Source organism: Orcinus orca, chromosome 16, assembly GCF_937001465.1.
Source record: "Orcinus orca chromosome 16, mOrcOrc1.1, whole genome shotgun sequence".
Taxonomy (NCBI): domain Eukaryota; kingdom Metazoa; phylum Chordata; class Mammalia; order Artiodactyla; family Delphinidae; genus Orcinus; species Orcinus orca.
Window position 1 is genome coordinate 49,940,711 of NC_064574.1, and position 22,287 is coordinate 49,962,997.

General features: G+C 63.8%; 2 protein-coding genes across 19 annotated transcripts; both read left to right on the forward strand.

The window, feature by feature from the left end:
- Positions 1–16: 16 nt before the first annotated feature.
- Positions 17–16,414, forward strand: WDR90 (WD repeat domain 90). Of its 12 annotated transcripts, none has more exons than XM_033429233.2 (44): positions 17–368; positions 602–693; positions 823–999; positions 1,089–1,197; positions 1,410–1,571; positions 1,830–1,944; positions 2,033–2,100; positions 2,480–2,577; positions 2,655–2,873; positions 3,012–3,074; positions 3,338–3,406; positions 4,049–4,159; positions 4,229–4,374; positions 4,445–4,502; positions 4,957–5,075; positions 5,168–5,311; positions 5,414–5,544; positions 5,616–5,732; positions 6,029–6,297; positions 6,504–6,643; positions 6,796–6,980; positions 7,492–7,622; positions 7,912–8,073; positions 8,273–8,401; positions 8,584–8,714; positions 8,802–8,842; positions 9,034–9,165; positions 9,311–9,478; positions 9,563–9,652; positions 9,782–9,879; positions 10,452–10,554; positions 10,782–10,903; positions 11,076–11,235; positions 11,333–11,523; positions 11,612–11,780; positions 11,921–12,032; positions 12,189–12,360; positions 14,365–14,487; positions 14,640–14,814; positions 14,923–15,053; positions 15,162–15,305; positions 15,376–15,495; positions 15,609–15,693; positions 15,984–16,414. In XM_033429233.2, the coding sequence occupies exons 1-44, from the start codon at positions 359–361 to the stop codon at positions 16,142–16,144; spliced, it is 5,652 nt and encodes a 1,883-aa protein (XP_033285124.2). In that variant the 5' UTR covers positions 17–358; the 3' UTR covers positions 16,145–16,414. The 12 variants fall into 12 exon arrangements, with proteins under 12 accessions (XP_033285124.2, XP_033285115.2, XP_033285114.2 ...); XM_033429224.2 differs by having other exon boundaries at positions 229–368; positions 14,365–14,475; XM_033429223.2 differs by having other exon boundaries at positions 229–368; positions 11,612–11,771.
- RHOT2 (ras homolog family member T2) lies at positions 16,156–22,274 on the forward strand. Of its 7 annotated transcripts, XM_012533182.3 has the most exons (19): positions 16,162–16,788; positions 16,908–16,966; positions 17,065–17,146; positions 17,229–17,272; positions 18,172–18,225; positions 18,713–18,765; positions 18,844–18,952; positions 19,048–19,149; positions 19,222–19,320; positions 19,449–19,557; positions 19,652–19,772; positions 19,976–20,060; positions 20,136–20,278; positions 20,362–20,462; positions 20,548–20,678; positions 20,775–20,855; positions 20,967–21,089; positions 21,181–21,383; positions 21,666–22,274. In XM_012533182.3, the coding sequence occupies exons 1-19, from the start codon at positions 16,506–16,508 to the stop codon at positions 21,790–21,792; spliced, it is 2,109 nt and encodes a 702-aa protein (XP_012388636.2). In that variant the 5' UTR covers positions 16,162–16,505; the 3' UTR covers positions 21,793–22,274. The 7 variants fall into 7 exon arrangements, 6 of the variants coding, with proteins under 6 accessions (XP_033285136.1, XP_033285131.1, XP_033285132.1 ...); XM_033429243.2 differs by having other exon boundaries at positions 16,159–16,788; positions 21,181–21,809; XM_033429242.2 differs by having other exon boundaries at positions 16,160–16,788; positions 16,908–17,146; positions 17,231–17,272.
- The last annotated feature ends 13 nt before the right edge of the window (positions 22,275–22,287 follow it).

Here is a 22,287-nt window from a genome sequence, read left to right on the forward strand (position 1 = left end):
GTGGCGCTAGAGTACCCCCAGGGGGTCCCAGCTTGGGAGTGGCCGCAGAGGCCTGGGGGCGGAGGCTCCTTATGCCCCGGGGCACGACAGCAGAGAAGAGGAAGTGGTCGGGCAAGGTTTGGGGGCGCCCCGAGAAACAGCTGGTGAGGTGGGGGTCCAGACCACCAGCGCGGTCACTCACCAGGCCCCGCCCCGTCGCGCGGTCACGTGTCAGGCCCCGACCCTGAAGCGCGATCACGTGCCCTGCCGCCGTAACGGCGGAAGTGGCGTCGTTGCCAGGCGGCCGTTGCTAGGCGCGCACTACGTGCTCTGCGTGGAGCGCGCGGTGGCCGAGGCGGGAAGCGCGAGCGGCGGCGCCATGGCCGGAGGTAGCGGCGCGCGGCGGGAGGGCCGGGGGCTCGGGGCTCGGGGCCCGGGGCCGGGCGCCGGGGTCTGGGGCCCGAGATCCGGCGCCGCCGCGGACGGGTTGGTGTTGAGATTCGCCCGGAGCCCAGTCCGCGCGCTGCGCTGGCTGTCACAGCTGGGGAGCGCGCAGACCCTGCCCCGGCCCCCTCCCTAGACCCGCGGTGGGTCTGGCACCTCACGCCCCCGTGTCCCCCAGTGTGGCAGCAGCCGTTCCTCAACGTCTTCAGACACTTCAAGGTGGACGAGTGGAAGCGGTCCTCTAAAGAGGGCGACGTGGCCGTCGTGACGGTAAGTGGGCCGGGGCACCTGGCAGCAGGAGCGGCGGCTTCTCCTCTGTCTCCTGGGCCGCTTTGCTGCAGCCCTCCTGGCGCTCCGTGGGGCTGAGCGGGACGCCATGCCTCCCGTGTCTCTCTGCAGGACAAGACCCTCAAGTGCACGGTGTACCGCGTGCGGGGCCCTGTCTCTGCTGGCAATTACATCCAGCTCCCCAAAACCAGCACCCAGTCCCTGGGGCTGACCGGACGCTACCTGTACGTGCTCTTTCGGCCCCTGCCCGCCAAGCATTTCGTCATTCACCTGGACCTGTGTACCGAGGTTACAAGCTAGAGAGCGGGAGCTGCCGGTGGGGGCCCTGCACTCATGCTGCAGTCTCCTCTCCTCACGCCCATGCTGTATGCCCACAGGGCAGCCAGGTCATCCGGGTGTCATTCTCCAACTTCTTCAAGGAGTTCAAGTCCACAGCCACATGGCTTCAGTTCCCTTTCATCTGTGAGACTGGGACACCCAGGAAAGGTAACATGCAGATGAGGTGTGAACGGGTCACAGATGGTCTGGGAGAGGCAGGCAGCCAGAAGGCTCAGCGGGGAGGCAGGCCAGGGACAGCCTGAGTGGAGGGGCATGTGGCTGTGGCCATGAGAGTGGGGACAGGCCGAGGACAGAGAGTGCTGTGGGCCAGTTGGTGAGGGTAGGCTCTGACCTTTGCTCCTGTCCTGCATACCTGGCAGGTGTGGGCTCTCCTGGTGCCCGCTGGACCTGCCTGCAGCTCGACCTGCACGACATTCTGCTGGTCTACCTGAACCGACGGTACAGTCACCTCAAGAGCATCAGGCTGTGTGCTAGCCTGCTGGTCAGGAACCTCTACACCAGCGACCTGTGTTTCGATCCCGGTGAGGGCTAAAGGTGTGCTTAGCCTGCAGCCCACCTGCTCTAACTCCCTGTGTGCTGGCCTCCACACCCTCCCTGGCACTTGGTGAAAATGCTCATGCTGTACCATCTTTGAACCTCCCAGCTCCCAAGGCAGCCACTGGGTGAGAGGGTGGCTGGGCTGGTGGCCAGGCAGTGCCCTGCTGGCTGGCACCTGGTGTTGTCTTGTCTGGGCTGGGAGAGGGAGCTGGGTGGGCTTCCTTGGACTCTGCTCTTCGTAGCTGTCACTGTCGCTGAAGCCCGGTGTGCAAAACTGCCCATCACCCCCATACCTCGAGAAATGGCATTCCCGGTGCCGAAAGGGGAGAGCTGGCACGACCACTATGTCCACATCCGGTGAGCAGCTCTGCCTGTCATGAGGGCGGCCGGGTGGAGGGACGGCAGGGCCGCCCCTGGAAGTTGACTGTCCTTCCACCCCGTCAAGGTTTCCAAGCGACAGCTCAAAAACACCCTGCGAGGCAGTTCAGAAGAGCTGTTCCCCTTCTGAGGCAGGTGGGCCTGTGGGACCAGCGGTGACCCAGCTTCAGGCCTGAAGGGCCCATGGAGCTCGGCGGGAGAGGGGGGCCTGATGCTGCATCTGGGGAGGTGAATGCAGCAGCATGATGCCTGCAAGGGTGAGGGGAGGCTGTCTCGAGGCCCCAGACCCAGTGTGGGAGGTTCCGACTAGAGTGCCGGGTGGCTTCAAGCTTTCCAACTGGGAAGGGGTGCCGGGGCCCACGGGAGGGTAGGCTACAGCTGTTGTTGTGGCTTCCCTCCTGCATAGTGGGCAAGGTCAGGGCCCACTGCTGATCCCTGCCCAGTGCCTTGTGGCCACGTTCTCACAGGCTTGTCTGCACTCTGCTCAGTGGGTTCTTCTCAATTGCAATCTTAGCGGGGCCTGTGCTGCAGCTTCTTCCTCACCCAGCGGCCTTCAGCAAGCCTGTTCAGGACAGCCTGGCCCTCATGGTCCAGAAGTGTGGCCCCACAGCCGTGAGTGCCCTGTGCCCTTGGAGATGGGGCTGAGGGTGGTGGCCACAGGGTGCTAACAGGCACTTGTCCTCCCGAAGTCCCGCCAGGCCCCCTCTGTGCCCAGGCCCCTTCCAGAAGTCAGTGTGTCCTGTGAGCGCTCCAAGGTCTCTAGTGTGGGTGGCCCCAGTGGCCGTAGCCAGGAGCCCTTGGCCTGGGTGGAGGCCACTGACAAGCACGTGGCCAGTGACAGCCTTCACGTGTCTGTGCATCAGACGACTGTGGAGCCCACGGCCCCAGAGGATGCATCCCCACAAGAGGTGAGTGCTTTTCCCAAGGAAGGTGGGGCTGGACTGTGCCACCGAGGGGGGTGGGATGTGGACGAGGTGTGGGTGGAGGGCTGCTGGGCCTCTGTCCACTGGGAACATGCGTGGGGCAGATGGTCTCTTCCCATCTAGTCTCCTGGCAGAAAGCAGAACCAACAGGAGGTGGCTTTGGGCAAGAATCGTTTTCAACAAAGAGTAAGGAGGGGGCTGGTGCCCTGACCCCAGCCCCAGTGGTTTGGTGGGGGGCGGGCTTAGGCTCCAGGCAGGCGCAGGACTGGGGTACCTGGAGGGTCTAGCAATGTGATTGGAATTCTGGTTTCCTGCCATAGAGCAGCTGGCAGAAGGCACTAGAACCAGGTGGCTTTCTTGGGAGGCAGGCACCAGCTCTGGGTGGGGCAGCCTTGGTGGGACAGGAGCCTCGCCACTTCGGGGTCTCACTGTGAGTTTGCCTATTTCAGAGCTTCCTCCCGGATCCGGTCCTGAGGCTCAAGGGGGTCATCGGCTTTGGGGGTCACAGCACCAAATGGGTGAGGGGTCCGACTCTGTTCTTGCTGGGTCGTGCAAGTGTCAGATACACAGAGGGGACAGTGGGCACACCCCGTGTTTCCTTGAGGTGGCTGTGTGGACAGCCGAGCTCCCCCAGGCGTCGGGTCCCTTCACCGCTGCAGACGCCCAGCCCTGCCCGCATCCTCACACGGTGCTTCCTTGACGTGATGACATCCCGTCGCAGGCGTCCCTTTGTGTCGTGAACACCAGCCGGGTCGGTGCTGGTCCGATCGCTCAAGCTTCCAGAGATCTGAGAGCCCTTGCTCACCCTTTAAAGCTTTGATGCGTGTTGTCCAGCCGAGTGGGGCCGGGTATGGGCGAGACTTGTGGGACCCTGCAGGAACAGCAGCAGGAGAGGAGGCTGTGTGCTCGCCAGGCCTTCCAGGACACGAACTCCGAGTCTTTGTGGGCTCTCTGGCCTTTTGTCACCTGAATCCCAAAGTTTCTTGTGTTGCGGACAGGGCTTAGAGGAAGCCCTGCTTTTGCGCACGTGCACCCGAGCTCTTTCTGTTCTTTTGGCACATGCATCCCATTGACTCCTGTGTGTGGGGCTCGGCGGAGTGCTGGGGTGGGGGGACGAAGCCGACCAGCCTGTGACCTCAGCCTCTGGCCCCTGTGCACAGGCCCTGTGGACCCGGGATGGGGCCGCCGTCGTGTACCCTTGCCATGCGATCATCGTCGTCCTGTGCGTCAACACCCGGGAGCAGCGTCTTTTCCTTGGCCACACAGACAAGGTGGGTACCCTGGCCCAGGAGTGGCTTGTTCTGCAGGCACACACCCTCCCTCACCCTGCTGCCCCCCAGGTCTCTGCCCTGGCGCTGGACGGGAGCGGTTCCCTGCTGGCCTCAGCCCAGGCACGGCCCCACAGCATGCTGCGTCTCTGGGACTTCCAGACCGGGGAGTGCCTGTCCCTCTTCCAAAGCCCAGTCCACACCGTCTGCTCCCTCAGGTGGGTGCAGGGTCTCTGAGGGGGGTGGGGGCTGCGCCTGCAACACTGACCTCCATCTCTCCATCTGCAGCTTCTCTGACAGTGGGGAGGTGCTTTGTGGTGTCGGCAAGGACCGCCACGGGCGGATGGTAAGCAGGCCAGGCCGGGGGAGGTGGGGCAGCCCATCCTGGGGTGCAGGCAGGCAGCAAGGGTCCCCCGCAGGCCTCCCCCAGCCCCGCCGGGCACCACTGCACCATACTTGCCAGAGTGTCTGTTTCACTCCCTCGTGGATGGAGCTGACCTTTGACTGACCGGCCTCGACCGGCCTCACCCTCTTCAGTGGCAAGTCCCCCACGCCTGAGCTGGGCGTGTTTAACATGACAGCATCTCTGAAGTTGGGTGTTTCACCCGGGGTCTCTCCTCCACTCGTGGTTGTGTCTCCTGCTCCTTTCTGCATACATATGTCTGTGGAAACCCGGGGTGGGCACATGTAGGTTCCTCCGGGCCGCAGGGGCCAACTTTCCCACCCCCTGCAGCCCAACGCGCCTGCTTCTGTGGGAGAGGCCAGGCGGGTGGTGGGTGCTCAGCGTGGACTTGTTGCAGACTGTGGTGGTGTGGGGCACGGCCCAGGTGGGGCGAGGCGGAGAGGCCGTCATCCTCACGAAGGTGCACAGCGACGTTGATATCCAGGCATTCGAGGTGGCCTTTTTCGATGAAACCAGGTGATTGGCTGCCCGCCTGCCCATCCTCCGTGCTGGGACCAGCGAGTTGTGAGCTGGCCCCTTCTCCCTGGCTCACCTCCTACCCCTCACAGGATGGCATCGTGCGGGCGGGGCAGCGTGCGGCTGTGGCGGCTGCGAGGTGGGGGGCTGCGCTCCTGCCCTGTGGACCTGGGGGAGCACCACGCGCTGGAGTTCACTGACCTGGCCTTCAGGCAGGCCCAGGACGGCCATATACTGTGAGCCCCACCCTCCCTCCCCTAATGGCCAGGGCCCGCCCATTCCTTGCCCCGCTCCTCGGTCCCTCCGCCTTCACTTGTTACTTCTGCCTCTCTGGGCAGCTACGTCTGCAGCCGCAGCGGCCACATCCTGGAGATTGACCACCAGCGCATGGCTGTGCGGTGCGCTCGCCGCCTCCTGCCTACACAGACCCCTGGTGGCCCCCTCCCACAGAAGCAGACCTTCAGTTCAGGTAGGTGGGCCCTGCTGTGTTGGGAGGAGCGGCCCTGACGCTTTGGGCTGACCGTGCCTCCCCGTACCCAGGCCCCGGCATCGCCATCAGCAGCCTCAGCATCTCCCAGGCCAAGTGTGCCATGGGCTCCGAGGACGGCTACCTGCGCCTCTGGCCCCTGGACTTCTCTTCTGTGCTCTTGGAGGCAGGTGGGGCCTCGACATCACCTTGCCACCAGGGTTGCCGCAGGAGGGCCGTGTCCCCGGGCTGGACGGCAGTCATGGGGCTCCAAGGGGCTGTGTCCTGAGCTGGGGTCCACCATTGCTGAGCCCAGGGGTGGGTGGTCACAGGGGAGGCACCTGTTGTAGCTCACAGGGAGATGGGGCTCCAGGCAGCAGGGAAGCGCATTTCTCAGTGTCCTGGGCAGAGGGGCTGGGCACAGGCACAGCATGGATATGGTCAGCCTGCCCCAGTTGGCCCAGGTTCCGGGCCCACCCCACTACAGGCCTGGGCGATCACCAACCCACCCTGCCTGCAGAGCATGAGGGCCCCATCAGCTCCGTCTCCGTCAGCCCTGACGGCCTGCGTGTGCTGTCCACCACCTCCTCGGGCCACCTGGGTTTCCTGGACATCCTGTCCCGGGAGTACAGCGTGCTGGTGCGCTCCCACGCCGCCCCGGTGCTGGCCCTTGCCACTGAGAGCAGCCGGGGACAGCTGGCCACTGTGTCCCAGGACCACACTGTCCGCATCTGGGACCTAGCGACCTTGCAGCAGGTGGGGTGTGGCCGGAGGGAAGCCAGCCAGGAGGGAGGGACTGGAGGGCCGCAGGCCATACTGAGGCCCGGTGGGTGGGGCCCTGAGTTCTTCTGCCTGTGTTTGGGGCCTGAAGGTTCAAGGCACTTGGAGAGAGACTGGCTCTCGGGCCTTGTGGCCAGCTGGTTGCCCCAGCCTGTCCGCCCTCACATGGCCCTGTCCTCCAGCTGTACGACTTCGCGTCTCCGGAGGAGGCCCCGTGTGCTGTTGCCTTCCACCCTACCCAGCCCACCTTCTTCTGTGGCTTTAGCAGCGGGGCTGTCCGTTCCTTCAGCCTGGAGACCACCGAGGTCCTAGTGGAGCACAGGTGGGTGGTCAGCCGGCTCTGGCCCCACAGACGATCGAGGTGGAAGCTCCAGTGGTTTGTGGGTCCCCTGGGGAGTGTGGGAGATCGGGTAGTGTGGGGGAGGGCCGTCTACTGGAAGCCCCGCCCTCTGCTGCCCCTCCGGGATTCTGCAGGAGGTCTGGGACGGTGCAGCTCAGGGGCAAGGCAACGGCGTCTCGTGTGTGCAGGTGTCACCGCGGAGCCATCACCGGCCTGGCCGCCAGCCCCGACGGCAGCCTCCTGTTCAGCTCCTGCTCTCGGGGCTCCCTGGCCCAGTACCATAGCAGCGCGCCCCAGTGCCGCATCCTTCGTGTGACAGGTCAGGCCCCCAGGCCCAGCCCCAGCCCCACTCTGGCCTCCCAGCCATCCCCTGGTCAGGTCCCTGCGGGGGTGGGGGTACGTGTCGCCCCCGACTGTGGTACTGCGTTCTACAGTCGCACTACTGAGACCCCCAGAGCCAAGTGTGGTTTTAGGACTCACCAGCCCCCCGAAATTGAAGGTCAGTGAGAGTCTGTGCCCACCCTTCCCCAGGAGGAAGTGAGTACCTGAAGCCTGAGCACCAGGCCAGCAGGGGAGTCAGCCCCCTCCCATGGCCACTGTAACTCGGGCCAGCCAGATGGTCACTTGGTGGTCACTCGGAGAACCCCCAGATTTCCTGGCAGTCCGTGGTGCCCACTGGTGTCTTGGTGCTCTCACATCTAGGCCCCATGGGCTGGCTGCTGTGGGATCTGCCCTGCCCAGCCCGCAACAGTAGGTCTCTGACCAGTGTCTGTTCTGGTGCCCCACCCCTACCCTGACCCAGCTGACTGCCTGTCCCCATATGCCGGCAGCTAACGTGGTGTGCCAGGAGGCTTGCCCGAGCCCCAGTGCCCTGGTGGTCAGTGGGGACAGCCACCTGCTGGCCTTTGTGGGTCCCTCCAAGTACACAGTGACTGTCATGGACACAGCCTCACTGGATGAGGTGAGTCAACTGGAACCCTCCCTGTGTGCAGTGAGGGTGGAGTCACGCCAGTTTGGCCCATAGACCCTGTGGGCACCCTGACCCTGGCAGCTGCGTGTTTCCCTGGGTGGGAGGCCATGCTTATTTCAGAAAGGACCTGGGCCCTGCGCCCCTCATGGCACAGAGGACATGTGAGCTGTGGGCAGCCTGCCGGATGGGTGCCCAAGGCCAGCCACGGCCCGGGCCCCAGCTCTGGGGGCTCGAGCTCTGGCCGGAGGTCATGGTGAGGACACTTGCTGCTCTCCCTCAGCTGCTGAGGGTTGACATCAGGACTCTGGACCTGGCTGGCAGCTGCCTGGACTCAGCTGTGGCCGTCTGCTTTGGCCCTGCACCCCCTGGCCACTTGCTGGTGTCCACGTCCTCTAACATGGTTGCAGTGCTAGATGCCACGTCGGGCCGCTTGGTCCGGGAGGTGAGCCCAAGACTGCGGCTGGTGGCCTGGCCTCCCCCGCCTTCCCGGCTCCGGCCTTGCTGCCCGCAGTGCCCAGAGGAGGGGAGGCCCTGGGCTGCTTGCTGCTCCCTAGAGGTTGTGTTCTGTGAGAAGGGGGCTCCCCCAACTGGTGGTCCTGTGTGCTCTGACTTTTTCCCTCAGCAATCCCTCTCTCTCCCAGCTGTCCTGTGTCCCCCCTGCGGCCTGCTCTGTCCTAGCTCTCAGCGGGGATGGCCGTTTTCTGCTCACAGCCGCTGACCGGGCCATCAAGGTGTGGGACTACTCAGCACAGGCTGGCCCTGGCTGCCAGGTGTGTGCCCTGGGCGGGCGCACAGCGGGTAAGAAGGAGGGTGGAGGACAGTCCCTGAAGTTACCCCGTGCCTGCTGGGGCCTGATACTGCACGAGGTCCTCTTGGTCAGTCTGCAGTCTGGTGGCCAGGTGTCTCCAGCTGTGCCTCAGTGGTCTCTATATTGCCACACTGCTGCCCTCAGGTGTACATCGGCCACTCAGAACCTGTGCGGGCCGTGGCTTTCACCCCCGACCAGCAGCAGCTCCTTAGTGTGGGAGATGCCATCTTTCTATGGGACGTTTTGGCGCCCTCTGAGAAGTCCCCTCCAGGAAGGCAAGTTCCTGCCCTCGACATGCATCTGCCAGGCCTTCCTCTGCACCCCTTCGCCCCACCCGACCATCTCTCTTGTCACCTCTGCAGTGTCCAAGGCTCTCCCAGGGCCTCCACAACCTGCGAAGCTGGTGAGTGGTCCCACCACACTGGCAGTCTCCATGGTGATGTCTGGTGCTGGCGCTGTAACCGCTGTGGGTGCACAGCACTGTTCTTTTCCTGAGGGTCCCGATGCAGAGCTGGTTGGGCGTGAGGGGCTGGGCACGCCTCCTGCTCTGCCCTCCCCAGGCCCTGAGCTCAGCCGAGCTCCTTCCGTCCTCAGGCCTAGGTACAAGACAGCTGGAGGACATGGTGTCCGGGGCCAATGGGCTTCCCCGGCAGCAGGTGCCCATGCCATCCCAGGCGTCCCCACCCTGGCTGGACATCTGTGCCAGGCCCCCCAAGGACCATGATGGTGAGGGCAGGGGTCCTAGGAGGGCCTGGAGGGGATGTGTTCCTGGCTCCCATCCTGACATGCTTTGTTGCTCCTGGCCTGGGGGAGGGGCAAGGGCATGGGGGTGCTCTGCTCCCTCGTCTCACTGTCTCCCCACCCTCCTCAGGCGCTTTCTCCATGTCAGATGAGAGCCGTGGCCCTGAGGGTCTCCGCCAGGCCTCAGGCCCACCTGTGCTGGTGCAGAAGGAGGCTGGCAGGGCCGGTGATGGGGCCTGGGGGGCCATGGGGGGCCCCTGGGACCTTGGCAGGCCTCCCAACCCCCGTGGTTGGCCCAGTAAGCAGGGGAGGGGCAGCAGGGTGGGGCAGGGTCACTCATAACTGGGCCAGGGCCCAGGTGCATGTACCACGTGGACTCCAGGTGGCCTAAGGACAGACCTGGCTGCCCCTGGCAGACAAGGGATGGTCACCTACAGGACAAATGGAGAGCCCAAGGCCCCTGCTGGGCCAGGTGGGTGATGGGACGTGGCTCATCTGTACCCTTTGAACCCAAGCGTCTGACCAGCCAGGGCAGGGTGCCTGCAAGGAGGGTCACTGTGTGGTCCCTGGGGGTTCACAGCCTCATTCCCTTCCCTGACAGGTGCCTGCAGCACTGGAAGAGCCAGGGCCCAGCCCCCCACTCGCCCGGACTCCTATCGGCATTTCACAGCTCGCTACAAGGTCTCCCTGCTGCCCAAGGTTGGCTGGGTGGGGCATCCTCATAGGCCCTGCCACCAGTGGATATCCTGGAAGCCCAGGGGTCCAGGTGGCATGGCCCTGTGGTGTCTGGGGTACTCCTGCTCCCTGGTAGACACAGGCTCCCTGGGGTTTCCCTGGGGCAGCTCCCAGAGCTGACAGCAGCCCAGGCCTTGCTGGCACTTGCCCCACGGGTCACCCCTCTGCCCTGAGCCCCATGCTCTCACCGGACTGGTTTAGGTTCTCACTGTCACGCAGTGACTGGACCCAGGCGTGTCCTGCTAAGCCCACACACTCACTTCACTCCATGGTCCTGGCTCCCCTTCACTTCCCCCCTGGCAGGCGCCTCCCCGTCTCCTCCTCCTGCCTCCCTGTCTGCATGCTGCATGCCAGGCTCCCAGCCCCGCTGGCCACCGCGTGCAGACTTTGGTGCCCACGTACCTGCCGTTTGCCTCCTCCCAGGAGCATGCATCTCCCAAGGCTCAGTCCCACGCCCGGCCTGATGGGCAGAGCTTGAGGTTGGGGGCCTGGGCCAGGTGGGCCGGTGCCAGCGTCCTGGGTCCACTTCCTCACAGGGCCTCTCCTTCCCTGCTGTCGGCGATGAGCGGCTGCACCTGAAGGCCGTCATGGGTTACAACGGGAACGGGCGCGCCAACCTGGTCTGGAGGCCAGACACAGGTGGGGGCCATGGCCCAGACGCTGCAGGGTGGGCTCAGTTCTGTCCACCCCTAGGCCAGGCCCCATGGAGGGGCCCGCAGGTGGTTTGGGCTGCAGGACGGGCGTGTCCTCCTGGTGGCACTTCCTGCTGTGAGCAGGAGTTCTCCTTGGGGTGGGGTTGGGGGGTGTGGGCACAAGTGCCTGGGGCTGTGGGGCTGACGGGGCGGGCACTTCCTCCCTGCCCACAGGCTTCTTCGCCTACACGTGTGGTCGCCTGGTGGTGGTGGAGGACCTGCACTCTGGTGTCCAGCAGCACTGGCTTGGCCACCCTGAGGAGATCTCCACGCTGGCCCTCAGCCACGATGCCCAGGTGCCTGTCCTGCAGCCTGCCTTGAATGCCCAGGGCCAAGGTGTGCCTCGGAGCTTGGCTCCTTGAACTGCGTGCAGCTGGCTCTCGCTTCCAGAACAGCCCTTTACACAGAGCGGGAACGGGCCCGTGGACTGCACCCTCCCTGCTGACCACCCACCTGCCTGCCCGCCAGGTGCTGGCCTCTGCCTCAGGCCGAAGCAGCACTGCCTCCCGCTGCCAGATCCGTGTCTGGGACGTGCCAGGGGGCTCCTGTCGGCAGCTCCTTTCTCACCACGACACTGCTGTTCAGGCCCTGGCTTTCTCACCAGACGACAGACTCCTCGTCACTCTGGGTCAGCAGGGCGGGGGCGGAGGACAGTGGTCTCTGGACTCCCCTGCCTGTCCTGGGAACCCTGGGCAGCTGACGTGGTCACTCTGCATCTCCCCCAGGGGACTATGGCGACCGCACCCTGGCCCTGTGGAGCATGGCCACCTACGAGCTTGTGTCCTCCACGTGCCTCCCAGAGCCAGTATACGGCATGGCCTTCAACCCCTGGGACGCTGGCGAGCTCGCCTGCGTGGGCCAGGGTGCCATCACCCTGTGGCTTCTGCAGCAGCGTGGGGGCGATGTCAGCCTCCAGGTGCCAGGGTTCAGAGGAGGCTTTGGAGGATGGGGTCTGGCTGGACCCCAGGGCATCGCTGACCCACACTGTGCTCGTGTCCCTCCAGGTCCACCGAGAGCCCATCCCTGAGGAGGTGGGGGGGTGGGAGCTGACCTCCCTCTGCTACGGGACCACACCCCTGCTCTACTGCGGCTCCAATGCTGGCCAGGTGTGTGTTTGGGACATGTGTGCCAGCTGCTGCTTCCTGGCCTGGGAGGCGGACGACGGTGAGATCGGTGGGTGTCTGACGGAGCCTCCGTGGCCCTTGACAGCTTGGGGCTCGGTTCTCCCTGGGAGTCCCAGTGCTGGGGCGGTGGACACCGTCTTGAGTCCCAGGCATCTGGGGACGTGGCTCACGGCATCTCCTGTCCCCCAGGAGTGCTGCTGTGCTCGGGCGCGCGTCTGGTCAGTGGCAGCAACACCAGGCGGCTGCGCCTATGGGCCGTGGGGGCCGTACCAGAGCTGAGGCGCAAGGGCTCCGGGGCCAGGTGAGCATCTACAGTGTGTCTGGGAGCTGGCACTCTGTTGCCAGCTGGGCCCGTCCCCCAGGGGACATGCTCGGGCAAGGCCAGGGCCCGTGGGCCAAACCACCTGGCTCCCTCGGCTCTCGCTGCTGCCACCCCTTTGACCCCCTCCTCCTCCAGGTCTAGCTCTGTGTTTATGGAGCGTGAGCTGACCCTTGACGGGGCCGTCGTGAGTGCAGTCTTCCACGAAAGCATGGACATGGGTGTGGTGGGCACCACGGCGGGCACGCTCTGGTACGTCAGCTGGGCTGAGGGCACAAGCACCCGCCTCGTCAGCGGCCACCAGAGCAAGGTGAGGCCGCTGGGCCACCGGCTTGCCGCCGAGGATTTCTGAGGGGATCCCAGCCCGCACAAGCCGGGCAGCTGCCGTGCACTCCCTCCGTCCCCGCCCCCCTGGGTGCTCCCAGCCCAAGCGCAGCTGCGAGTGTCCAGGCGTTCCCAGGACCAGCTGCACCCCTGGAACCACGCGCCCCTCCCCGTGGGCATGGGGTCCATGCCGTGTCCACGTGCAGCAGCCCCAGGCCCTGTGGTCTTCTTGACCCTTCCTCTTTTCCGCCACTTTATTCTCTTGTAATTTACGTGTTGAAGAAAACTGGTCATCCACCCTGGAGTCTTTCACCACCGTTGTTGGACATGCTTCCCTGGGGTCCGAGGGGTCTGGAAGCCGGGCCAGGGTCTAGTCAGGGCCAGCCAGTCCCAACGTTACTTCCTTCTGGGAGCGTTGTGTCTCCCACCAGTGATGCCCTTGTCTGGCGGCAGGAGTTGCAGGTGGCAGTAGTCAGATCCCTCGTTCTTTCAGAAGGGAAGTGGCCTCGAGAGCTCTCAGGTTTCCCGGGGCTGGGACAGGGCACAGGTAGATGAGTGTCTCCCTTGTGGACCAGGCCCCCCAGCAGCAGTCAATGTGTTACTTTCTGAGAGCTATTAAGGGCTGGTGGGTGGAAATGTGGGTCTGGCTTCCCCACCGTCACTTTCTCTTGATGCTCGTGGAGTCCTGGCCTTGGCTGGTGGCAGGGTCTTCAAGTTGGCTCCTGAGTCTTTTTAAAAAAATTCTACGTTCATTTGTTCAGGCGTAACAGTAGCCAACAAAGAAACTCTTGTGTGAGGTAGTGAGGGTTACATGTTTCCTTTTTCTTTGGTAATGGCTTTATGTCGAGGTATAATCTGTGGGCCACACACCCATGTAACATCAATGGATTTTGAAACATTTGCAGAACTGTGCAACACCGCAGTCACTTTCATCCCAGAAGGAAACCCCCCAGCCATTAAACACTCACCACCCAGCCCCTGGCAGGCGCTCACCGACTCTGTCTCTGTCGGTTTGCCTGTTCTGGATGGTCCCTGTGAACAGAAACACACTCTGTGGTGCTTTCTATCTGCTTCTCTTACTGAGCATCGTGTTTTCAAGGTCCATCTGAGTTGTAGCGAGTGTCAGTGCTTCACTCCTATTTACTGCTAAATATGCTTCTGTGGTACAGATAGGATGAGTTTATCCACCCACCAGGGCATGAGCTCGAGGGTGCTGAGTTCTTGACCTGAGCTGGTGGTCACTGGTGGTCCCCCTCTTCTGTGGACCACAGGTGCTCCAGCCTCTGCCTCTGCAGCTCCGCCCAAGACCGGACTTGGCTGTTCCAGAGCCTGTGGGCCCCTCCAGTGGGAAATGGGCTTAGAGGTCATGGTCTGAGGCCCAGAGGGGCCCATCACTTCTCAGCCAAACAGACCTAAATTATTATTTTTCTAAGATAAAATGCATCAGGAGTTTATACTTAATGCTTGAAATTCACATTCAGGACTCGGATATTTTGTTTTACCTCATTGGTGCACGGCCTGTCTCCTTTTTTTAATTTTTATTTTAATTTTTTTTTCTGTCTCCTTTTTTTTACACCAGAGATCCTGACTCTGTGTAATCATACAACTGCTTTCTCCCTTGATACACATGACACACACACACATGACAATCTCAGCCCCACCCCCCCTGCTGTGATGAGGCCCAGGAGTGGCCCCCCTGGGAGTCCCGTGTTCTAGGTTCTGTCAGGACAGTTCCTTCTGTGACGTCCTAGCAAGTGGATGGTCAAGTTCAACTGACTGGTGGGCTTCTTGCAATTTGGATTCCACCCAGGTCTAGTGTGGGGACACTTGGGAGGGAGGGAGGTCAGGACAGTTTCTTTGTGCCACATGGTGGGCCGGGGCCAGGTAGGCTCAAGGGGGAGATGGATGCTCTCATGAATGACCTGGCCATGCTGTGTTCCCTCTCTGCTCGAGGGCCATGGGCCTCAGGTAGGGTGGTGACTCCTCACAGGTGAACGAGGTGGTCTTTAGCCCCAGCGAGTCCCACTGTGCCACGTGCAGTGACGATGGGAGCGTGAGGGTGTGGAGCGTGGCCAGCATGGAGCTGCTGATCCAGTTCCAGGTGCTCAGCCAGGTACTTGGGGGGCGCCTGGGGCTGGGGTGCACGCCCGGGACTCCGGCAGCCTCGTCCTCCGTCCAGCCTTGGTGTCTGTCTGTGGCCTTGGGCCTGGGCCCCTTCCCCTCTCCCCAGGGGAGTGCTAATGTTTTCCTACCGTGGGTCCCCAGAGCTGCCTCTGCCTGTCTTGGAGCCCCCCATCCTGCGAACACCCAGAGCAGCAGTGGGTGGCAGCGGGCTATAGTGACGGCACGCTGCGGCTCTTCAGTATCCCCCTCATAGCGATGGAGCTCAAGATGCATCCCCACTCGGCTGCACTGACGGCCATCGCCTTCTCTGCTGATGGTGAGGCTGGGCTCACGGTGACAGCACGGCTTCTGCCTGGCCCAGGTCACACCTTTGGGCTGAGGGCTAGGGGCTCACGAGTAACAGCTTGGTCTCTGCCTCGCCCAGGTCAGACCATCCTCTCCGGAGACAGGGATGGGCTCGTGGCTGTGAGTCGCCCTTGCACGGGGATGACCTTCCGTGTGCTGAATGACCATCGGGGAGCCCCGATCTGCACCATCCAGAGCACGAGAAGAGAGGTGAAGTAGCCTTGTGAGCCTGCAGGGCCTGGCCTGAGCCGAGGGTGCTGGCAGGGAAGGGGGTGGGAGAGCAGGGCAGACGGCACCTACCAGCCTTTATGTCCCCAGTATGGAGACTTCGGGGCAGAGGGTGTGGACCTGTGGCTGGCTGCCAGCGGGGACCAGCAGGTCAGCGTTTGGGCCTCCAACTGGCTGCAGGACCGCTGTGAGCTCGTGGACTGGCTGAGCTTCCCAGCGCCCGCCCTCACGGAGGTAAGAGTCCCGGTAGCCCTGCGGGCGGGGTGCCCCCCCACCCTGCCACAATGTGCTGTGCCCTCCACAGGTTCCCAGCTGCCCGCCACCCTCCCTCGCCGCCTTCTGCCCCTGGGATGAGGCGCTGCTGGTGTGTGCGGGCCTCAGCGTGCACCATGAGGTCGTCTTCTACAGCCTCTGCCAGAAGCAGGCACATGCACCCCTCCATGTGGTTCTGGGAGCCTGAGGGACCCGGGGCTGGGGAGGGACAGGTCTCGGGGCCACGGGAACCCCCGCCCAGTGCCTCACGCTTGCTGTCTGCAGGTGATGAAGAAGATCCCACTGCCTTTCTTTGCTGTGTCCATGAGCCTGTCCCCTGGGGCCCACCTTATGGCCATTGGCTTCTCTGGTGAGTGCTGGTGTCTTGAGTGAGGCCCAGTGGGTACACCTGTGCCCCCACACTGAGCCGTACCCCTCGTCCCTGAAAGTGGGGTGAGGACACCTGCTCCAGGGGAGTCTTTCGGGTAGGGTCAGGAAATGAGGGGGGTGGGGGGCCAGGTTCCCCCAATGAGGCACTGGCCCCAGCTGGAGACAGAGCCAGGGTGGGTTGGAGGAACCCTGGGTCCTGGAACTATACAGACACAGGCACAGGGCCCACGGCACCCTAACTGTCCCAGCCCACCCGATGCTGTCCCCCAGCAGAGCGTGTGCTGAGGCTGGTGGACTGTGCGTCGGGGGCCGTGCAGGACTTTGCTGGCCATGATGACTCGGTGCAGCTGTGCAGGTTTGCCCCATCTGCTCGGCTGCTCTTCACGGCGGCCCACAATGAGATACTGGTGTGGGAAGTCACAGGCCACTGACCCCCAGTGGGGAGTGTGGGGTCAGGTGTTGCCCTGCTGGTCAGCCGGGCACCTGGCCTGGGCAGAGGCTCAGCTGAGAAGCTGGGTTGGCCAAGGGCCTTGTGCTGGGCCAGGATGGCTGGGTGGGCTTCACCCCTCCACACCCGGCTGCCCGGGAGTGTGTGCAAATCATCAAGACCTTGAACATGTATGAAGTGCTTATTGCTTCTTTTCCTTTGGGCTTTTGTTTCTACCTTGTACAGTTCAAATAAATGTGGGTGTTGCACTGAGGCGTTGTCTCCTGGTCACTCCAGACTGCCTGAGCTCAGTTTCTGCCCAACCTCCAGACCTCCTGCTCCCTGCCAGGGATCCTGACCCCTGCATGAGCTGCGGGGGCGGGGCGGCACTGGGCAAAGGCCCCGCCCCCCTGGCCGGCGCGGCGCTGGCAGTGCCCGGCGTGCCCACGCGGTGGCGCCGCCGGGCAGCTAGGCCGGTCTGGCCCGCCCGCCTCGCTAGGGAGGCTGCGCGGGCGGGGGCCGGAAGTGCGGGCGCAGCTACAGCGCGGGTCGGGGTCGTGGGCGGGGGCCGGGCCTGCACTGGGGTCGGACTGCAGCTCCCGGCGGCCAGCATGAAGCGGGACGTGCGCATCCTGCTGCTTGGCGAGGGTATGTAGGCGCCTGGGCCTGGGTCAGGCGGGGGTCGAGCCTGGTCGGGGATCTTGGGGCCGGGGTGGGGAGAGGCGCCGCGACCTTGGCCGCCGCGCTGACCGCGCCGCCCCGCGCAGCCCAGGTGGGGAAGACGTCGCTGATCTTGTCGCTGGTGGGCGAGGAGTTTCCCGAGGAGGTAAGGCCGAGCGCGCCCCCGCGCCCAAGAAGGGCCCAGGTCCGGGCGCCGCCGCCCTCCGCCCTTCCCGGCTGTCCTCACGGCCGCGTCTGCCCCAGGTCCCTCCCCGGGCAGAAGAGATCACCATTCCCGCGGACGTCACCCCAGAGAAGGTGCCCACCCACATCGTGGATTACTCAGGTAGAGGGGCCGCCCGCCCGCGGTTGCGCCCAGGAGCGGGCATCTCCGGCAGGTCTGCAGTAGGGTCTCTTTTTCCACCCAGAGGCTGAGCAGACAGTCGAGGAGCTTCAGGACGAGATTCACAAGGTACGGTGGGTCCTGGGGAAGGGAGTGCAGGGCTCAGGCCTTGGGGATATGGCTGCCCTGGCTTGATCGGCTTCAGCCTCTGAGGGATTGGATTAAGGTGCCCAGAATGTCTGCAGCCTCGCTAATTCTGTTGTGACCTGTTAGCACTGAGTGTCTTTGGGGTCCCTGTGATGCACTCTGCTGGGAGCCAGGAGGAAGGCCCATTCCTTCCTCTTGCATGCGTGGTTGGCCAGCCCACAGCTCTCCGTGCCTAGCCTTCCCTCTTCTGGTGGACCTTGGGGAGCAGTCTCCAAGTCCTTGAAAGTGATCCCTTGGGCAACTCTGTGCCCAGCACCCCCATTCCCCACTCCTTAGTCCAGCCCACTGTCCTGGGCCTCTGGGCTGCACCGGGTTTCATGACCAGGGCTGTGGGCTGCACAGCTAGCTCTCTGCTCTCCTCTGCACAGGAAGACCTGTGCTTGGACCAAGCTCCTGGTAGGGGTGCTGCCCCTGCAGCATCTGCTGTGTCCTGGGGGTGCCACTGGGCAAGGGTACAGGCCGCAGCCACTGTGTTGCCATCATTCCCTACCTTGTGCTGTTGTCCTCTGTCTGCTGTTGCCTGTAGTGACCAGGGAGCGAAGGGCTGAGGCTGGGGCTGGGGAGTCAAGTTTAAGGGTGGCTGTGTCCTGAGCCCTCAGGGGACTCGTTGACCAGAGCTGCAGTATTGGGGCCTGGCATCTGCAGCAGAAGTGGGTAGGGAAGAGCTGGCCTGAGGTGTGCCTAGCCAACAGCCAGTGACTCGGCCTGGGAGCAGCTGGAAGGGTGGGCTCCCCAGTCTCTGAGCCCTGTGCTGTCCAGCTTGTGAGTGGAGCAGGGAGCTTCAGATCCCACCATACAGTCCCTCTCCCTGCCCCCAACAGGCAAACGTGGTGTGCGTGGTGTATGACGTGTCTGAGGAGGCCACTATTGAGAAGGTGAGCAAGGGAACTCTCTGTCCATCCTAGCTTTCTGTCATTGGCGCCGAGCCTGGTCATCAACCTGTTCTCTGCACACACCACAGGCGGACGCTCAGTTGACCCGGGTTCTGGGCAACTTGCACCCGTGGCTGGCCCCACTGGGGAGCTTCACGGAGCCATCCTGGCCACGGCCCCCAAAGCTCCCCCCGAGTTCCCATGATCCTGTCTCCCGCCGAGAGCGTGGATGGCCTTGCGTCTGAATCTCTTAGGCCTGCAGGAGGAGTTGCTGATCTCAGGCCCTTTGTGGGTGTTTGGGAACTGCTAGGATCAGATGAGGTCCTACCTGCCCGCTGCTCTTCCCCACTGGTCTTGTTGCCAGTGGCCGTGACTTTGGCTCTCAGTGGCCCTCAGTCTCCCCCGTCTCTCCTCGAGCCAAGTGAGAGTTCCACATGGGAGCTGTGGGCCGGGCAGGCCTCCATTCTCATGGCCAGGTCTTACCTTTCAGATCCGAACCAAATGGATCCCGCTGGTGAATGGGGATACCAAGAGGGGGCCCAGGTAATAGGCAGGACTCGGGGAGGGGGGCTGGGCCCCGCCAGCTCCCTGATCCCTGGTGACCGTGGGTCTCTCCCCCAGGGTCCCCATTATCCTGGTGGGCAACAAGTCGGACCTGCGGCCGGGGGGCTCCATGGAGGCTGTGCTGCCCATCATGAGCCAGTTCCCTGAGATCGAGACCTGTGTGGAGGTGAGCAGGCAGGGCCCCGGGGGTGCCAGGACTGCAGAGGCGAGGACAGGGGGCCTGCCTGCCTCCCCCTCTGAGTCTGTTCCCACGTGTCCCAGTGCTCGGCGAAGAACCTGAAAAACATCTCAGAGCTGTTCTACTACGCACAGAAGGCCGTGCTACACCCCACGGCCCCCCTCTATGACCCTGAGGCCAAGCAGGTGGGCTGAATGCACCGGTGGGGAGGGCGAGCAGGAGGGAGTGGTGGGGGTGCTGAGCCGCTGTCCCCACAGCTGATGCCCGAGTGCGCCCAGGCCCTTACACGCATCTTCAGGCTCTCAGACCAGGACATGGACCAGGTGCTCAGTGACCAGGAGCTTAATGCTTTCCAGGTGCGCCCCCTTCTGTCTCCTGGCGGTACCCACCCTCCCAGCTGCAGCCACACCCCACGCCTTGGCTGCCCTTGTGACGGATGGAGAGGGCAGCTGGCTGACTAACGGCGACTTTCTCTCGGAAGCAGATGTCCTGCTTCGGGCACCCTCTTGCCCCGCAGGCCCTGGAGGATGTGAAGGTGGTGGTGAGCAAGAATGTGGCAGGAGGCGTGCGGGATGACCGGCTGACCCTGGACGGTGAGGCCCGACACCCTGCCTACATCGGGCGTGGGGTGTGGGGCAGGGCCGGGCTGTGCCTGGTGTTACTCCCTTTTCTGCTTCTCCTGAGCAGGCTTCCTTTTCTTGAACACGCTCTTCATCCAGCGAGGCCGCCACGAGACCACGTGGACCATCCTGAGGCGCTTTGGCTATGGCGACTCGCTTGAGCTGACGGCCAACTACCTCTGCCCACCGTGAGTGGCGTTTGGGCTCAGGGCTCGCCTCCCATCTGTGTCAGATGGGGCCTGGGGCTCCTGGACCCTGTGCTGGGGGCCATCGGGGCATCTCTCCCTGGCGGGGGGACTCTCTGCTTGCCTGGATGGCTTGTGTTCGGAGGAGGTGCCCTGCGGAGCACAAGGAGGTGTGCACAGCCCCACCCCCATCCCGGCACCCGCAGGCTCCATGTGCCCCCCGGATGCAGCACCGAGCTCAACCACCGCGGCTACCAGTTTGTGCAGAGGATGTTCGAGAAGCATGACCAGGTGAGGGCGCTGGGCCCCACTGAGACCCCCTTGGCCTCCCACCCGCACATGTCACCGCAGCTCCTCTGCCCACAGGACCGAGATGGCGCCCTCTCGCCAGCAGAGCTGCAGAGCCTTTTCAGCGTGTTTCCTGCTGCTCCCTGGGGCCCCCAGCTCCCTCGCACAGTCCGCACCGAGGCCGGTCGGTTGCCTCTGCACGGGTATCTCTGCCAGTGGACGTAAGTGCAGCCCTCACCCACTGAGACATGGCCTCACCCTCTGCCCTGCTGTAACACCACATCCCCACTTCTCCCGTCCCCAGTCTGGTGACCTACTTGGACGTCCAGCACTGTCTTGAGCACCTTGGCTACCTGGGCTTCCCCACCCTCTGCGAGCAGGATTCCCAGGCCCACGCCATCACAGGTGGGTGCCCGCTTCCACACCGGCCCCCAGCCAGTGCCTCCCTGGCAGCCCCTCCCTCACGTTCATCCTTGCTCCCTGCCCACAGTCACCCGGGAGAAGAGGCTGGACCAGGAGAAGGGACAAACGCAGAGAAACGTTTTCTTGTGCAAGGTGGTAGGGGCCCGCGGAGTGGGCAAGTCCTCCTTCCTGCAGGCTTTCCTTGGCCATGGCCTGGGGGTGAGTGTCCATGTGTGCCGTGCGTGGACCTGGGGGGCAGGGGTTCTGGAAAGAGTCTAAGCAGTGAGCTTCAGGGGCGTCCCTCCTCTGCACCAGGATGCTGGGGAGCCTGCCGGGGAGTCCTCTGCCTACACCATCGACACCGTGCAGGTCAACGGGCAGGAGAAGTACCTGATCGTGAGTGCGGGGTCCCTAGGGTAGGCCTAGAGCGTGCACGCTGAGGGAGCCGCCCAACGCGGCCCTGGGAGACCTAGCCTGTGCCCCTCTGAGGCCACCCTTTCTGTTCAGCTGTGTGAGGTGGGTGCAGACAGCCTCCTGACCGCCTCGGCCGACGCCACCTGTGACATCGCCTGCTTGATGTTTGACAGCAGCCACCCCAGGTCCTTCTCGCTGTGCGCCAGTGTCTACAAGGCAAGGTCCCGCCCACCCCGGGGGCCCTGCTGCATAGCAGAGCTGTGGGCAGGTGTCCCCCAGCACACTCACATGGCCCCTCCCCCTGCAGCGCCACTACATGGACAGGCAGACCCCCTGCCTCTTCGTCTCCTCCAAGGCTGACTTGCCCGAAGGCGTCTTGCTGCCTGGTCTGTCTCCAACTGAGTTCTGCCGTAGGCACCGGCTGCCCGCCCCCGCCCTGTTCTCTTGTGCCGGCCCAGCCGAGCCCCGCGCGGCCATCTTCACCCGGCTCGCCACAATGGCCGCCTTCCCGTGGGTACCAGGATCGAAGCCCCTGTGTGGGAGACCCCTCCCTGTCCCAGGAGAGTGGCACAGCTGTGGTGTCAGGACTGGAGTCAGTCAAGGTTGCAGGGTGGGCCTTGGTGCCTGTGCCGATGCTCAGGCGGGGCCCTCGGGGCCTGGCCTGACAGGCTGCCCTCTAGTCTGGGGGTACTGCCATGCTGGGCACTGACACAAAGCAGCTGAGTGGGGCTCTGGGACTTTGTAGGAGACGGAGGTGGGGTTACAGCAGCAAGACTCCCCTCTCTCCTGCAGACACCTTGTCCACGGGGAGCTGCACGCCACCTCCTTCTGGCTCCGGGTGGCGCTGGGGGCCGTCGGGGCTGCCGTTGCTGCCGTTCTCAGCTTCTCACTCTACAGGGTCTTGGTGAAGAGCCGATGAGGTCCCAGACCCCACAGTCTGATCTCAGGGTGCTGGTGTGGGGCCACTTGCTTGGTGGGGGATGGAGACCCTCTCAACTTTCCTCCTGAGGAGAGTCCACCTGCTGCCCCACCCCTGCCTCAGCCCCGAGGGTGGCCCTGGCTCCCAGCAGCCTGTGTCCGGCCTTGCTGCAGGTGCCGGGCATGACCCTCTTCTGTGGGCATCATGTGTTGGAGGGACCGGGAGGTGTGGGTGAGGAAGTCAGTGACCCCAGACCCGAATTCTCAGGGCTCCACTCCTCCTTCCTGGTCCCATGTGGCCAGAGGGTATGAAGGGGGTAAGAGGGCAGAGCTTTGGGCCAAAGGCAGGGGCGTGGAGGCAAGAAATGGCTGGACCATTGTGCGCGCCCCCACCCCCCAATCTGAAGACAGGTCCAGGGCTGTGCCTCTCACAGAAGACGTATGAGATTGGGTTTCCTGATTAAACTTCACTTGTGTCTTTTACATATCGGGTCCT

Excerpts from the sequence above, each read along its gene's own strand:
- RHOT2 (XM_033429240.2), top strand. The coding sequence starts at position 16,506 with ATGAGCTGCGGGGGCGGGGCGGCACTGGGCAAAGGCCCCGCCCCCCTG. Across the intron at positions 17,273-18,171 it reads TTCAGGACGAGATTCACAAG|GCAAACGTGGTGTGCGTGGT; the intron begins GTACGGTGGGTC and ends TGCCCCCAACAG. Across the intron at positions 20,061-20,135 it reads TGTTCGAGAAGCATGACCAG|GACCGAGATGGCGCCCTCTC; the intron begins GTGAGGGCGCTG and ends CTCTGCCCACAG.
- WDR90 (XM_033429233.2), top strand. Across the intron at positions 1,198-1,409 it reads GACTGGGACACCCAGGAAAG|GTGTGGGCTCTCCTGGTGCC; the intron begins GTAACATGCAGA and ends CATACCTGGCAG. Across the intron at positions 11,524-11,611 it reads GGGGCGATGTCAGCCTCCAG|GTCCACCGAGAGCCCATCCC; the intron begins GTGCCAGGGTTC and ends GTGTCCCTCCAG.